At 48.6% G+C, this 13489-nt stretch overlaps 1 protein-coding gene across 1 annotated transcript in view; it reads left to right on the top strand.

The window, feature by feature from the left end:
• LOC134839851 (sodium-dependent lysophosphatidylcholine symporter 1-like) overlaps positions 1 to 13489 on the top strand; it is a 220051-nt gene that overhangs the window by 194372 nt on the left and 12190 nt on the right. The window contains exons 2-3 of the mRNA XM_063855474.1: positions 12955 to 13018; positions 13086 to 13351. Of these exons, the coding sequence (XP_063711544.1) occupies positions 13007 to 13018; positions 13086 to 13351 (278 nt within the window). The 5' untranslated portion in view covers positions 12955 to 13006. The remainder of the gene's footprint in view (positions 1 to 12954; positions 13019 to 13085; positions 13352 to 13489) is intronic.

Genomic DNA, 13489 nt, shown 5'->3' with positions numbered 1-13489 from the left:
ACTCAACGACGGGAATCAGTCCATTCATGATGTTGACAGGCAAAGAGAGAGCGATGCCCCTGACGTTCTTTTACCCGGAGTATGAAGGGAAGAGGACGTCGCCTCAAGCTTACGTGAAAGAAGCGATCAGGAGACAGCAGGAAAAAAACGAGCTATGCAGGAGGAACACTGCGCAGGCACAAATGAGACAGCGCAAGAAATATGATGAAAAAATATTACAGGCGAAGCCATATGAAGTGGGCCAGTATGTGTGGGTTTTCCAGAATGTGATACCGCCCAAAGGGACGAAGAAACTACTCAAGAAATGGAGAGGACCATTCATGATAACTGAAGTACATCAACAAGGACGGTTCTACCGCTTGAGTACTGGGCGAGCAGCACATTATGAGAACCTGAAGCCTCATGTCCCATCCCCAGAGGACTGGTGTATACCAAAGGACATGAAGGGACTAGAGTACCTACTGGTGGAACCAGCATGTGAAGTGAACGAAAAAGGCACCAGAGATAAGAATGATGGCAATGAGAACTTGAGTTTGGATGACAATGAAAAAATAGACGCGGACTCTGAAGCGGAATCTTTTGTGGAAGAAGATTGGAACGATCCGGAGCAAGGTGAGGTGCCGAAGTGGACAGAACCTGACTTGTCAATACCAGCGGGGACAAGGAGTGGCAATCGCAAACGCACAGGCATGAGGTACAACAGGTATGGGAACAACTTCCTGATCGACAAGATACAACCCAATGACCTAGGCAAAGAACTAATAAGTATGGGCGAGCTGACGGAAGATGGTGAATGCTAGATCATCAATGATAATGAACACTACCCACAAGAAGACTACTCGACGCCGGAGCGGGAGACGGATTTAGAACAGAGCGAGATAGAGAGGAGGGAGAATACGAACCTGAGGATATTAGAAGGGATGCGCGATGTCAAGAACGGAAGCGAGGAAGGACAGAGCATACAGCAAGTTGACATATCAGCGGGGAAGTACATGAAAACGGAGGATCCTCTTTTCGGCTGGACGGCAACAGACAGCCCGCTCGACATTCCGCCAGATAAATCAGACCCAGCATCATCGACGGGGACGTCGATAAATATTTTTGTCCGGGGAGTGGGAGTAGGACTTACCCACACCGAAAATTTGATGATAAAGAAACTCAGAGAAGTGAGAGAAAAGTGCGGACTGGAACTGGAAGAGGAGGAGGCCGAGCCTACCATAGGACGGAATTTCAAAACGAAGTTTGAAATACCAAACGAATACTCAGAAAATACCCTGATAACGGATAGTGACTTCATTCTGTCAGACAGGACTAGCGCAATCTGTATCACGGCGGACATGAGTTTCAAATCAAGACTGGAAGCTGACTTCAAGAGAGAGTACCAGAACGTGGAGTTTCTGTTTAGACAGAGACCGGGACTGGGAGGAATGGCCGCGCTTCCACCATCAGTAGCACAAGTCCCGGGCAAATACCTGTGCTTCCTAGTGACGAGGGTCAATGACAGGAACACGATCGATCCTGAACACGTGATGTTGGCACTAACGAGACTACGAGACTTCATGATTGAAAGAGGGATAACGGAGGTCTCAATGCCAGTGTATGACCCAAACAGGGGGAAATTGAGCCCAAGGGAATTGTACGCTATCCTACACGTGGTCTTCGCAGAAACTGAGATAATGGTGCATCTTCACAAGAAATACTACTTGAGCATCGCCTGAGTCGGGTACGCGGGGGTCTCGAGTTGGACATGAGGGAAGAATCTCGAGTTAGGTGTGGGGGTACAAGACAGGTAAAGAATCTTAGAGGTGATTGGCATGACAATCAATATTTTAAATGATTGATGGTGCTAAAACATAAAATGAATCTGCATGTTTTTAGAAAATTTCCAATTGAACTATTTTAGTAGGACGGAAAGGAAAGGGTTTTAATTATAGTAGTGAAGGGGGTATTTTAGGTTAGGAACACAGCCTGTTAGTCTAAAAATCGGGTGTTATTTTCAGATTGAGTTGATAAAGTCAAATTGACTACCCAACTGTATTCAATTGAAGAAAGAGAACGCAAATTGAACGACATCTCAAGAAGTAAACTCAAGTTGCTAAGGTAAACTCAAGTTGCTCAGGTAAAACTCAAGTTGCTCAGGTAAAACTCAAGTTGCTAATACTCAAGATCACTTGGAAATTACGGAAATGGCAGATCGATTCTGGAAGTCCATGCCATCGGCTTTGAAAAAACCCACACTTGACGAGTTGTACAGACGTCTGAGGGACCTGGATTATACTCAAGTGGATGAGAGAATGGCAGTGATGTTGAATGCCATCCTCCAGTTGGAGGAACATGGCGAGTGCCGGGAGTCTGCGACAGAAGCGGTTTTGATGGTAGGCTACACCACTGATGGAATATCCAATCAAGAGCAAACCAGGTGGCTGTCCTGGAACGTGGATGTAGCAACAAGGGGGTTCGACTTGGCAAGGAACCCTGGCTTGAGTAACAATACGGAGTATGGTGCAGGGGGGTTCCCACTGCCGGTCAGACCATCAGTCAGATCCACGGGCCAGAGCACGAGCAAGACACCATTGATGTCACGGGCGCAGCAGACGGGGGAAGCGTATCCGGACGTCAGTATCATGAAGAGAGAGCTTGAGAGGACTCAGCGGGAGAGGAACAAGGCGAACCTCGACCGGGATCAAGCGATGCTCGAGAGAGATCAGGCGAAACTTGAGAGGGATCAAGCGCGGAGAGAACTGGACATGTTGAGAGCTGAACAGCTACAGGCAGAAAGGGTGCGAGAGAATGCCGCGAATTGCCAGCAGCTGAAGTCGGAGCTTGAAAGGATCCAGCAACGACAACGCGAGCTCGACATGCAGAAGGGGCTAGGCCCAAGGAGCGGGTGGTGACCGGCTCAAGACCAGAGTCACGTATGGAGGTGGATGAAGCTCCCAGGTCGAAGAGACGATTTAACCTCGATCGCGCGGCTCAAGAACATATGAACCAGGGGTTGGAGGTGTGGATACCGACTGAATCAGCGTCCTCCCTGCGTGGTCTAGAGACACAAGTGATACGCCCGTTGATGGACGTCGCGCTGTCTGGATATACACCAAGTTCGACCCCAGGTAGTAGTCAGGTGAGTGGTAGCTCGTCACGACTGAAAGAGTTGCACGAGCGGCTACAGCTAAGGAGTCGCGAGAGTCCAGCAAGAGCGGAGATACCCTCGACGTGAGGGGAGCAACCTGTCAGGAGTGTGGTGATCTCAAGTTACAAGAAGAATACGGAAGGTAGATACCACAGGCACAATCTGATGGACTGGAGCACGGCGCAGAGAGACAGAAGAGATTGCTTCCATGACGCGGCTTGGGTGGAATACCTCACGCAGCCACGTGTGCCCGAGGGGGCGGTCCACCTGATCATAGGGGACAGCTTGTTACGGGTGCTGACCCGGATCCAGTCCCATTGGCAAACGGGGATCTTGAGCTTCACTGGAGCTGCGACGCCGCAGATGTTAGCAACACTTGAGATGCTAGGGATGGCAAGAATACACACGGTGACTCTGATGGTCGGGACGAATGACGTGTCCAGGGGGGAAGCAAGGAAGGTGACGAGGCTGCACGACAAGATGAGATGCATTCTTGAGGAACTGCGGATTCAAATGGATCCGGCTATTCTTACGGTGTGCACCATCCCTTACAACATGAAAGCGGACCAACATGCAATGGAGATGAACACAAAAGTGCGAAACCTGAACGAAATAATCAGGCAGATAAACCGAAGAAGTGTCCTCCCCGTTGGGTTGTTGGATGTGGCCGAGCAAATGGAGCTATCTGCTTTCCTTGACGATGCATCCTCGGATGGGATTCACTTTGACAGGCCCAGAGGGGTGGAGTGGTTACATGACGTCTTCCAAAGGCACATAAGCGCATTGGAGGCAGAGCTGCTAGAGACGGCACAGGTCACATTCGGACCACCCCCAAATCCACCCTTCTTCAACCCGAGGGCTTTGTCCAGTCGCTTGGGTGCGATGGCCGTTTCTAGAGAGAGTTCGAGGAACAGCCGGACCAAGTTGCCGGGCACTGCGCCCATGGAGGCTGAGGAGGCAACGTCATCAACTCCTCAGGGATCAGTGATATCCTCGGTGGTGGTGGCGGAGAAGAAGAAACCGGAGAGGCCGGCGGAGACCAGCAGGTCGAGATACGTGGAGAAGGTGAAGGAGCTGGACTTGGAAGACCTGGAATGCAGGCTGGAGTTAGCGAAAGCTTTGGGTCTTGAGCGGGTGTCGCACGAAGACTTGGGTAGACACCAGTGCGTGGTCTGGCTGAAGCCTCACGAGACACATTTCTCGAGAGCGAAAATGATAGAGACGGCGGATCTAATTGGGATTCCCACAAAATCGGTGATGGGACCTATCAACTACAGACCTCTCAAGTCATAAGGGAGTCCGGGACTCGTGGTGGAGCCTCCCAAGCACCGAACCAGCATTGCCAGGATTAGGGTGGCCACTCCAGCACAGTTGAGGGTGGTGGACAAACTGATGGATCCGAGAGAAATGGAATTACCAGACGCCGCGTATGAAGGTGCAAGATTGGCCAACGACCCCAGATATGGGAAACCCTGCGGGAATACGCAGCTGGCCAAAACCTTGGCAGTTTTTGACAGGGCAGACCCAGCCGCTGCGAGGGTGGTCATCGTGGCGGGATCGGACTTTGAGGGAACGTCTCCCAAGTTATTTTGGCCGGAAACTCTGATATATTCACTGCCGGGAGCGGAGCTAAACCAGATGTTAACCCTGGTGGTGGCGATAAAATCGGAGATGCCTTGCGAGCCTGAGCTACTGCTGTTTGCAGGGATGAACGATCACTTGCATGCGATGGGGTTTCTTGAGCAGCTCAAGGGTGATGAACCGGCACCGAAGAAGATCTGGGAAGCCATCCAGACATTATTTGCGGCCATGAATGAAGTACAAGAGAACGTTGCCTCACGATTTGGCTCCAAGACAAAAGTAGCGTTCACGACGTCCCCCGGGTACGCGAGCATGCCCCCAGCTCTGCAATTTGTGTATGCGATCTTGATCTTGATAGCAGAGGGCAATGGGTGGCGTGTTCTGATGGCAGCTCCCAATCGGGATTGGAACCTACGAACTTGAGACTTCGCAAATCAGAACTAGCGGCGGCGTGGGCGGATGTGTCCCACGCGTTGAGGGGCTTCTACGAGTTGGCTGACATCCTCATCGTATTGGACGAGGTCCTCTTGCTAGAGATATCCAACTTCGCTGGGCAACTCAAGCTCAGTCCGATTATAGGGGATAATTATCCAGTGGTGACTCACCTGACGGCCAGTCTGTGGTTTCGAAGCATGGAGTTGACCATCACAAGCTCCACCAGTAAATCTAGAGGGCCGAGCAACGAGAGGAAGAACGTGGCCGCAGCGGAGAAGCAGCTGGAGTCGATGGTGTATCGACTGACACAGGAGAGAGGCAGGTGGCCCTTCCTGACACCAAGGCTGGAGAACGTCACGGAGAAGACAAGAGAAGGTGCACCACTTCTGGTGAAGCAGATCTGGGAATTTCTTGAGGAGCAGCTGAAGTGGCCGAGAAGAGGGAAATGACGGTTGGCAGGTTCGTCACAGCAGCCAACGAAGTCACGATTGGAGGATTCTGGAGGGAGCACGCAAGGGGTGAGCTGAGGACAAGGAGGGATCACGAGATTCTTGAGTTCTTGAGTCCTTGTTGGAAAAAGGAGTTCCTGGCTGGAGTGTACAGCGCGAAAGAGACCATCTTTGGAGCCTTCCTACAGGAAATATTGAACATGCCCATCAGTCTGTTGCTGGCACTGTACCTGGTTTACCCAGGGTACCTGTTCAACATGGGTCCAGCGTACATGTTCAGTCGGGATTGACGGTTACTTGGCATTGGTGCTTCTAACCCACGGGGAACTGGTGTCATTTCACCGACTGATGAAGTACGGAGAGCCTCTGTCGATGGGAAGAGCACACTCGAGTATTGACACCTATTCGTATAAGTGTGCTGCCGGACTAAAGACGCTGCTGGTGCAGTACCTACTGATGCAAAACCGGCACCTGACTGGTGAAGATAAGAGTCCAAAGACAAGAGACGAGTGGAGGAAAGTGAATGGAGGCATGCCTCTGTTGACGGACTTATGCCTGGCCATGAGATCGGACCCCATGGGGATGATCCGGGGGCTAGAGGAGGTCGTAACCTGTATCTATGGACCGGCCGTCACGTTCGCGTTTCCAGATCCTCTGGTGACAGCTTATCGATACTCAGTGACCCACGTGAGCCTCATAAGCATATTAGATGGGACAACACTCAATTGGTGTCAGCCGGAGGTGCTAAGGGCACAGATGAGCAACACGGTGCTCCTCGGAAAGGTGAAGGATCCGGAGTTGGTGATATACAATTTCCGAGGGCAGCTGCAGTGCAGGATGGGAGGGAAACGTGAAGGCCCCATCGAAACTTATCCCAAGTTCTGGAATCTAAATCCCCTGACAGCAAATGGACAAGAGATCTTGAGAATTCCCGCATGGAAGAAAAGCTTCGAGCTGGTGAAAAGGGAGCTAGAGGCGATATTGGAGAAGGAGGTCCTGCCAGCAAGCATTCCAGAATTTCCAACAGTGAGGAGAATGACCCTGGGGATGAACAGCTCCCTGGTGGTCCCGTCCCTTTTCGAGAGAGCGGCAACCGAAGAAAAGCAGAAGGAGTTCATCGACGGCTGGGATCCTCTCTTCATCGGCTACTCTGCAGCCATTTATTTTCATACTAGCGATGCGAAAATAAATTCTTGGACAACTCAAGCCAAGAAGATGAGAGGGTCGATGCCCCCGAAATTTGAGGTACGAGATGCCTTGAGAACACTCGAGCGGGCAGGTCTAGAGAACAAGTTGCCGGTGTGGGACGATGGCAGGATGATCGTGAATGAAGGACATATCGCACTGAAAGGAGACGAGATGGTGTTTGCCACAAGGAAATACCGGGCACCTTATGGACTAGAGCAGGTGGAAATGAGACAGGAGGGAAAGGAGCTGGATGCAGCAGGCCCATTATATGTGGCTCTGACAGAGTATAAGAAAACGGGTCCAGCGACACCATCACCCCTATCAGTGGATACCCCTGGGGATAAAAGGAGTGCTCCCATAGAAGATCGATTCAGAAGGATTCTTGAGAGAAGAGAAGCAGAATCGGGAGAGGAGAGCATGGATGAGACTCTCAGTGAGGCAGGAGAAGATATGGAGGTAGGAAACACACCGGAGCAGAAGCCATCGGAGGAAGAGTTCACCACGCAAGAGCTGTTGAAAGATCTGAGTGGAGAAAATTGGGCAGACACCCCCACGCCACCTCTGACCTCATCTCCCCGCAAGAATCTAGAGTTGCCACTGACGAGCGAGAATCCCAACATGGGAATGATCTTCCTGAGTGCGGAGAGAAGGGAGAAGAACACCTTCGAGGGAAACAGGGATGCCTTCCTAGGCACTCTGGATGAGGATGCTTGGCGAAAATTCTTGAGTGATTTTAATCGAGAAGTGGAGGACGACACCACATTGGACGATTTTAAGGAGGAGCTGTGGGACACGGTGGTGAAATTTGGAGAACCTGTCCTGATGGGGACAGGTCTGGAGGAGAAAGCTAGAGGAGAGCTGCTGAGCAAGATGGTCGAGTTGAGGAAGGCATCACGAAAGACCAAAGAAGACAAATGTAAAGACAGCTCTACTCTGAAACAAAAAACTGACAATAAAATAATTGAACATGTAAGGGGGGATAAGGTCGGAACTAGTAATATAATTATAAGTACTAATATCCTTAAGGCTCGAGCAGGGGGAGGCAAGAGTTGGAAGGGTTGGATGGAGACAAGGAAGTCGAATCAGTGATGATAACGACAACGCCCCCGAGTAAAGAGGTGAGGTCTCGCAAGAGGAAGAGAGACGTGGAGGGATTGGGCAGTCCTTCAGCGGATGCGGTTTCGGAGAGGAACTTGAGAGAGACAGCCCCCATGGTTCTGGCACGATGGAAAACAGCAGCCTACAAGAGTAGCTACGAGCTGAGGAAACTGCTCGACGTAGAAAAAGAGATGGAGATCCCCACCAGCTCAACAACGGAAGAAGACTTCAAACCTCAGAGGATAAAAATGAAGCGAGGTTCGACGAGCGGGCAGACCTGGGAAGTGGACGTCGGCAAAGAATGGGTCTCAAGTGAACACCAGGCTACTGGGAAGCAAGTGACAAGCGATCCTCTTGAGAAGAATAAAACGAGGAACACCTCCCGACTGTGGTGGGTGGCTCTGGAAACATTGCAGGAATTGGAAGACTGCCTGAAGAAGCTCGACAGTGGAGTGTCATGCAAACGACGCAACTGGGCTACCCAGCAGAAGGCTGGTATCAATAAATTGGAATTGGGGAGCCAACTGAAGAGAACTTGGCAGAACTTGTTAAAGGATCATTTTGAAGAAGCGATCAGAACATCCTCATCGGCATCGCCGTTGATGGCGAATCCCTTTATTAGGACCGCAGGACAACTGATGTTCGCGTGGAGCCTGTTGGGGATAGAGTTAGAGACACTGACTTCGTACGACAAGTTGAAGTTGGGAGGCAAGAATCTAGAGGTATATCGAATGCTGATGCAGCACGTTGCTAGGGACAACTCAGGCTTGAGTCTGGCGAGGAGGAAAGATGCTACCTGTTTCTTGAGATGGACAATGTCGATGATGACTGACAGTACCATCCTAGCATGTCACCAGAGAGCAATTGGAAGCAAGACGCTGGAAAGGAGAGTCTCCACAGTCATCTTGAATGTGTACCAGAGTACTGGGATAGAAAAGGAGGATGGTTCTAGGCAATCTCTAGAGAGCCACAGGAAGTTAGATGAGATACGGAGATTCTACAACAAGAAGTTTGAGGAGAAACACGACGTTCACCGTAACTTGGCTTCGTCAGGAGAGTACTTGAAACCCAACAAAAAGGGAGAGTACCAGTATGTGTCTGGAGTGATGGGGATGGCATACAACCCTTTCTTGGACTTAGAAGCTGGAGGTGCCCACAGAAACTATGAAGTGGCGGAGCTACTGAAATTCTGGACAGAGAAGATAATGGAGATAGACACTGTGGAAAGGGAGAGACCTAGCCTAGGTTTGATTCTCGAGAGAACACCGGAAGTAATAAGTGTGCCACGCTCAAGTAAAAGAGTAGAACTAAAAATGGGTAACGTGAAAGGCATGTTGACCACGAATCTGGGAGTGGTGTGGAAATTGCTCAGGCCCTCCTGGTTTCCACATCCCCATGCGAGCCTGATCGAGGAAGCCACTGAGCGAGTGAGGTTAGCGCCGACAGAGGATGAAGATTTGGCGACCTTGAGTACAGTACATAGACTGATCCTGCCTCATGTGAAGGAGTCAAGCGAAGCGACGAGTAAACTAGGGTCGGTGAAGAAAATGGAGCCGGGCAGTTGTCTTGACTCGACGTGTGGTAGTGGCGAGCACATCTGCGATGGACGATCATGCGTCAGGATACAGTCTTTCCAGAAAGAAGACCTAGTCACCTGGTTTGAAGACATTACCGAAAGGGAGAAAAGTGAGATACAGATAGTGGCTGAGTGTTACTCGAGTACCACGGTGAACCTAGCAACAGCTCTGGGATTCTTCTCAAGAATGTGCAGTCTCCAGTCACTGGAGAGGCTAGAGTCAGAACACCACTTGGTGACCGCGTTGAGCGTGGAGTCATGGCCCGGAGTGTTGCAAGTGACCCAGAAACACATCAAGAGTTGGAAGGTTGGACTCGAAGCGGAGAAGGGATTCCCCATGAGCGAAGCCTATGGTCTGCCTCTAAATGCGAAGTCCCTAGTGGGGTCAGTGATGGCCAATCTATGTGGCAGCCACTACCCATTACACATGGCGATGGTAAAAGTGTCCAGCCAGAGGGTATTGATAGACAAAGCGTTCTCAGTGCCTACATGTGTAAGACTGGCTCGGATGTCACATCATTCACACAAGCTGTTGAGGAAGATCCGAGGAACAGTGCCGAAAGAACAAAGGGACGACTTGAGTGAAATCTGGGGCGAAGAACTTCTAGGCTTGGAGAGCGAAAGTACAAGTGACCACGAGAGACAAAACGTGATTGGGAAACCCATGGTAGGTGCTCCAAACTTGGAAGAAGTCGACGTGATACACGAGAAGATGATGGAACTTGAGCCTCTCCTAGAAGCCTCGGGAGAACGCAATCTTAGGAGCATCGACCTCACACACGGGGATTGTCCATGCCACTGTCTGGCGCAGACAGTGTGGTACCCAGACCACGCCAATCTCTGCCTGATCTGGGATGTAGAAGAAATCAGGTCGTTGGGACTACCCGAGCATCAACGAAAAGTGACCATCTTGGTGGTGAGCACAATGCTGGCTCTACGATGGATGGAAGAAAACATAGCAAAGTATCGGGAATCGAAGACGCCAACAGCAGAGTCGATTTACGCGATAGATTACAGCAGGAGACTTGAGTTGTTCGAGACCGCGTGCAAGGTATTCGCCATACCAATGGAGGTCAGAAACGTGTGGAGCCGCTTGAGATTCTTTCCTTGGTTTCGCGCGACGTTAACATCCTGGTTATATGTGGTGACGAAGGATCACATGAGGAAACATCAAAAGGAATATCGACAATTCCAGGCCGAGATAAGACCAGATGCCTTCAAGAGACCTCTGCTGACCCATCGAAATGCGATCACGACGGGGTGGAAAAGAGTGGGTGGAGTATCCAGAGACAACACTAGAGCGAGGGAGTCGATACTGGCGGAGGACCTGGCAAAGAATGTAAGCCTGAGTCTTCACAATTCCTTCTCTTTGAACCGGGAGTCGAAGGTGAAGAGCTTACCGAATCAAGCGAAGAGATTGCAAGAGCAAAGGGAGTGGATGCGATCCTATGAACAGCTGAAGGCTTGGGAGGAGATTTTGATCAGCTCCGATGACGAAGAGGCACTATTAAAACAGATCACAGTGTCAAACATATCGGGGTCGGGTACCTTGAGGGCGTAGAACACGAGGTGAGCCGGTGGCTCAAAAGGAAAATTCTAGAGTCTTGAGTCTTGAGAGGGAGGGGGCTCGAGGGTGAACTCGGATGAAATCTGAGTTCACGAAAAAGAAATTTTAACAAATGAGATATTGTTATTAATATGCTAGATCTATTATATGAATCAAAATGCTGCATGACAATTTCCTGATTGAAATAGGACAAAAGAAATTTTAAATTACCAGCTTAAAAAGCGAGAATTCATAGGTGCAGGTGTGTGCAGATTTTGATTGCTGTTTAGCGATTGTGTGAAAATTTTATATGGTTGTGAATTTTGGAAGGTAGATAAACTTAAGTCTGCTGCAAACTTCTGTAAATGACCACTGGCACTGTATCTTGAGTGACACTCGGGCTTCTGGGGATTCACTGACAGAGACAGCACGCGATGAGGACATCGATCTTGAGTCCGGGGAGTATGTGCCAGTCGGTCATGTCTGGAATTTTGACCTTGAGGGACACGAAAATACGTAATTTTGGAGTGAAGTTTTAATTTTCAAAATTTCGAATGGAGCCTGTCATGCTCAGTTTTCTCGCACCAACTGAAAACAAAAAGTGAAAAAGCAGAACGACCGATTTACAATCGCGGGAAAGTACTTGAATAAAACAGCGGGAAATTGATATTCGCAATTTCCCGATACAAAATAAGACACGAGTAGAGCTGTCTATCCTGAAATAGGAGGAGAAATAATCAAAAGAAGAGAGAACAACTATTCGAAACGAACCAGAGTGAGCCTTCAATTGAAAGGTGGACAGCTTGAGTGTCCCAATGGTTCATACAAAAACTCAAATTCTAGAGTCCGAATTTACTTCTGTTATCAAAACTGATCAGCATTAAACTTATCTAGTTATATTATCTAATTCTTGAGTTGCTTATCAATCTAATTACTCCTTGTACTCGAGTGCATCAACATGTGAGTCCCCAATTTAATTTTCTCGAGTGTTTTTTTATGATTGTTATGTTGAGATAAGGCGAGTTTTAGGTTGATCCATCTGAAATGGATCAAAGTTCCACTGTCCAATAAAAAGTAACTTAACGGATTGTTCCGACCATGTTTTTAACGGCGTTCGTGTATTTTGGGTATTTCGAGACCTAAGTATGGGGACGTTCTTATTTTCTAGAGTGGGGGGATATTTTGGTAGTAGCCTTTAAGCTGTAACGGGTTCTAGTCTCATGTCGCAAGCGAACCGAATTGGCTCCGACCGTTCTTGAGGTAGAAAAACTCAAGAGATAGTGTCCCTGACTCTTGAGCCAATGGTTATAGGGCCTATTTTTCTTAAGCCTCATATGTGACCGAAGTAGGCGACTGTTACATAATAATTGTGGAAAAATCATTGCTGCGTGCATTGCGAAGGTATTTTCGTTGTTTTCTATTAGGCTGTTCAAAGTTCTATTGAGGGTTTCAATGAAGTTATAACCAACTTTATTTTTTGACAAGATCATAAAGACAGGTTTCCAGTGGACCACTTCGGTGTATATTTTTCTGGTGGTTTCTATGAGTTCTGGACGGGTTTAACCATGGGTCTTGTATTGTTCGAGGTTGTATAGTGGAAGACTCTCCTGAGTTTTGTAAGTGTGGGGCAGTGAAAGGGTGATGGTGCATTTGGGGGAGCGTGGTTGTAGCTAGGGTTGGGGGATTGCATGGAAACCGCTTTGCAATTGAAATTGTCATTTGATAAAATTTGTTTCAACATTTTGCTCATGTTTTTTTTCCGTTCCATTTCCACCCCTTTCCATCTATTCGCCTCTATGAAACCATGGTTGCCATCGTAATTTCTCAAGCAAATTGTAACCTGAACGTATCTGGAAGATTCCCGGTCCTTTTCCTTACTATTGTTGAAATTGGAATTCGCCCAATGGAGATCGAAAGCTATATTTCGACAGCGACCCGATTTATATTTTTCAGATTTCTGCAATTTAAGTTTATCAGAAGCCACGCGACATTTCTGCAAGAAAATGGACGAACAAGTATGCATTCAAAGTTTTAGTTTGATATTGGAAATTGTTTGATCTATGGCTGAATGTATGATTTTAGAGGAACGCTGAAACGAAGAAAAACGCGGATAGACGGCTAACAGTGAAGAATAAAATTTCGTTTTCCTTTTGTGGTCCACCGTATCAACTGACCAACACGGCAATAGGATTCTTCTATCTGGTGTTTCTTCTTGAGGTAGCGCGACTATCTCCAGTTTTAGTCTCAATCATTGTATTGACAGGTCGTTTTTGGGATGCGATTACTGATCCCATTGTTGGACACTTAGTGAATGTAACCCAAAATCGAGCACCTTCTCTGAAAAAATGGTAAGAAGCTGATGATCTCTCGGAACAATCTTTTATCTTCAGTCTATTATTCAAATGAGCAAATTCAATTCAGACGCACATTCATGTTTGTAGTTGAGATGGAACAAGAACCATCGCAAGAGATCTGTGGCCTTCTTT

The sequence above is a fragment of the Symsagittifera roscoffensis genome, chromosome 2, assembly GCF_963678635.1.
Source record: "Symsagittifera roscoffensis chromosome 2, txSymRosc1.1, whole genome shotgun sequence".
NCBI lineage: Eukaryota > Metazoa > Xenacoelomorpha > Acoela > Convolutidae > Symsagittifera > Symsagittifera roscoffensis.
This window is presented reverse-complemented; position numbering and strand designations above follow the sequence as displayed.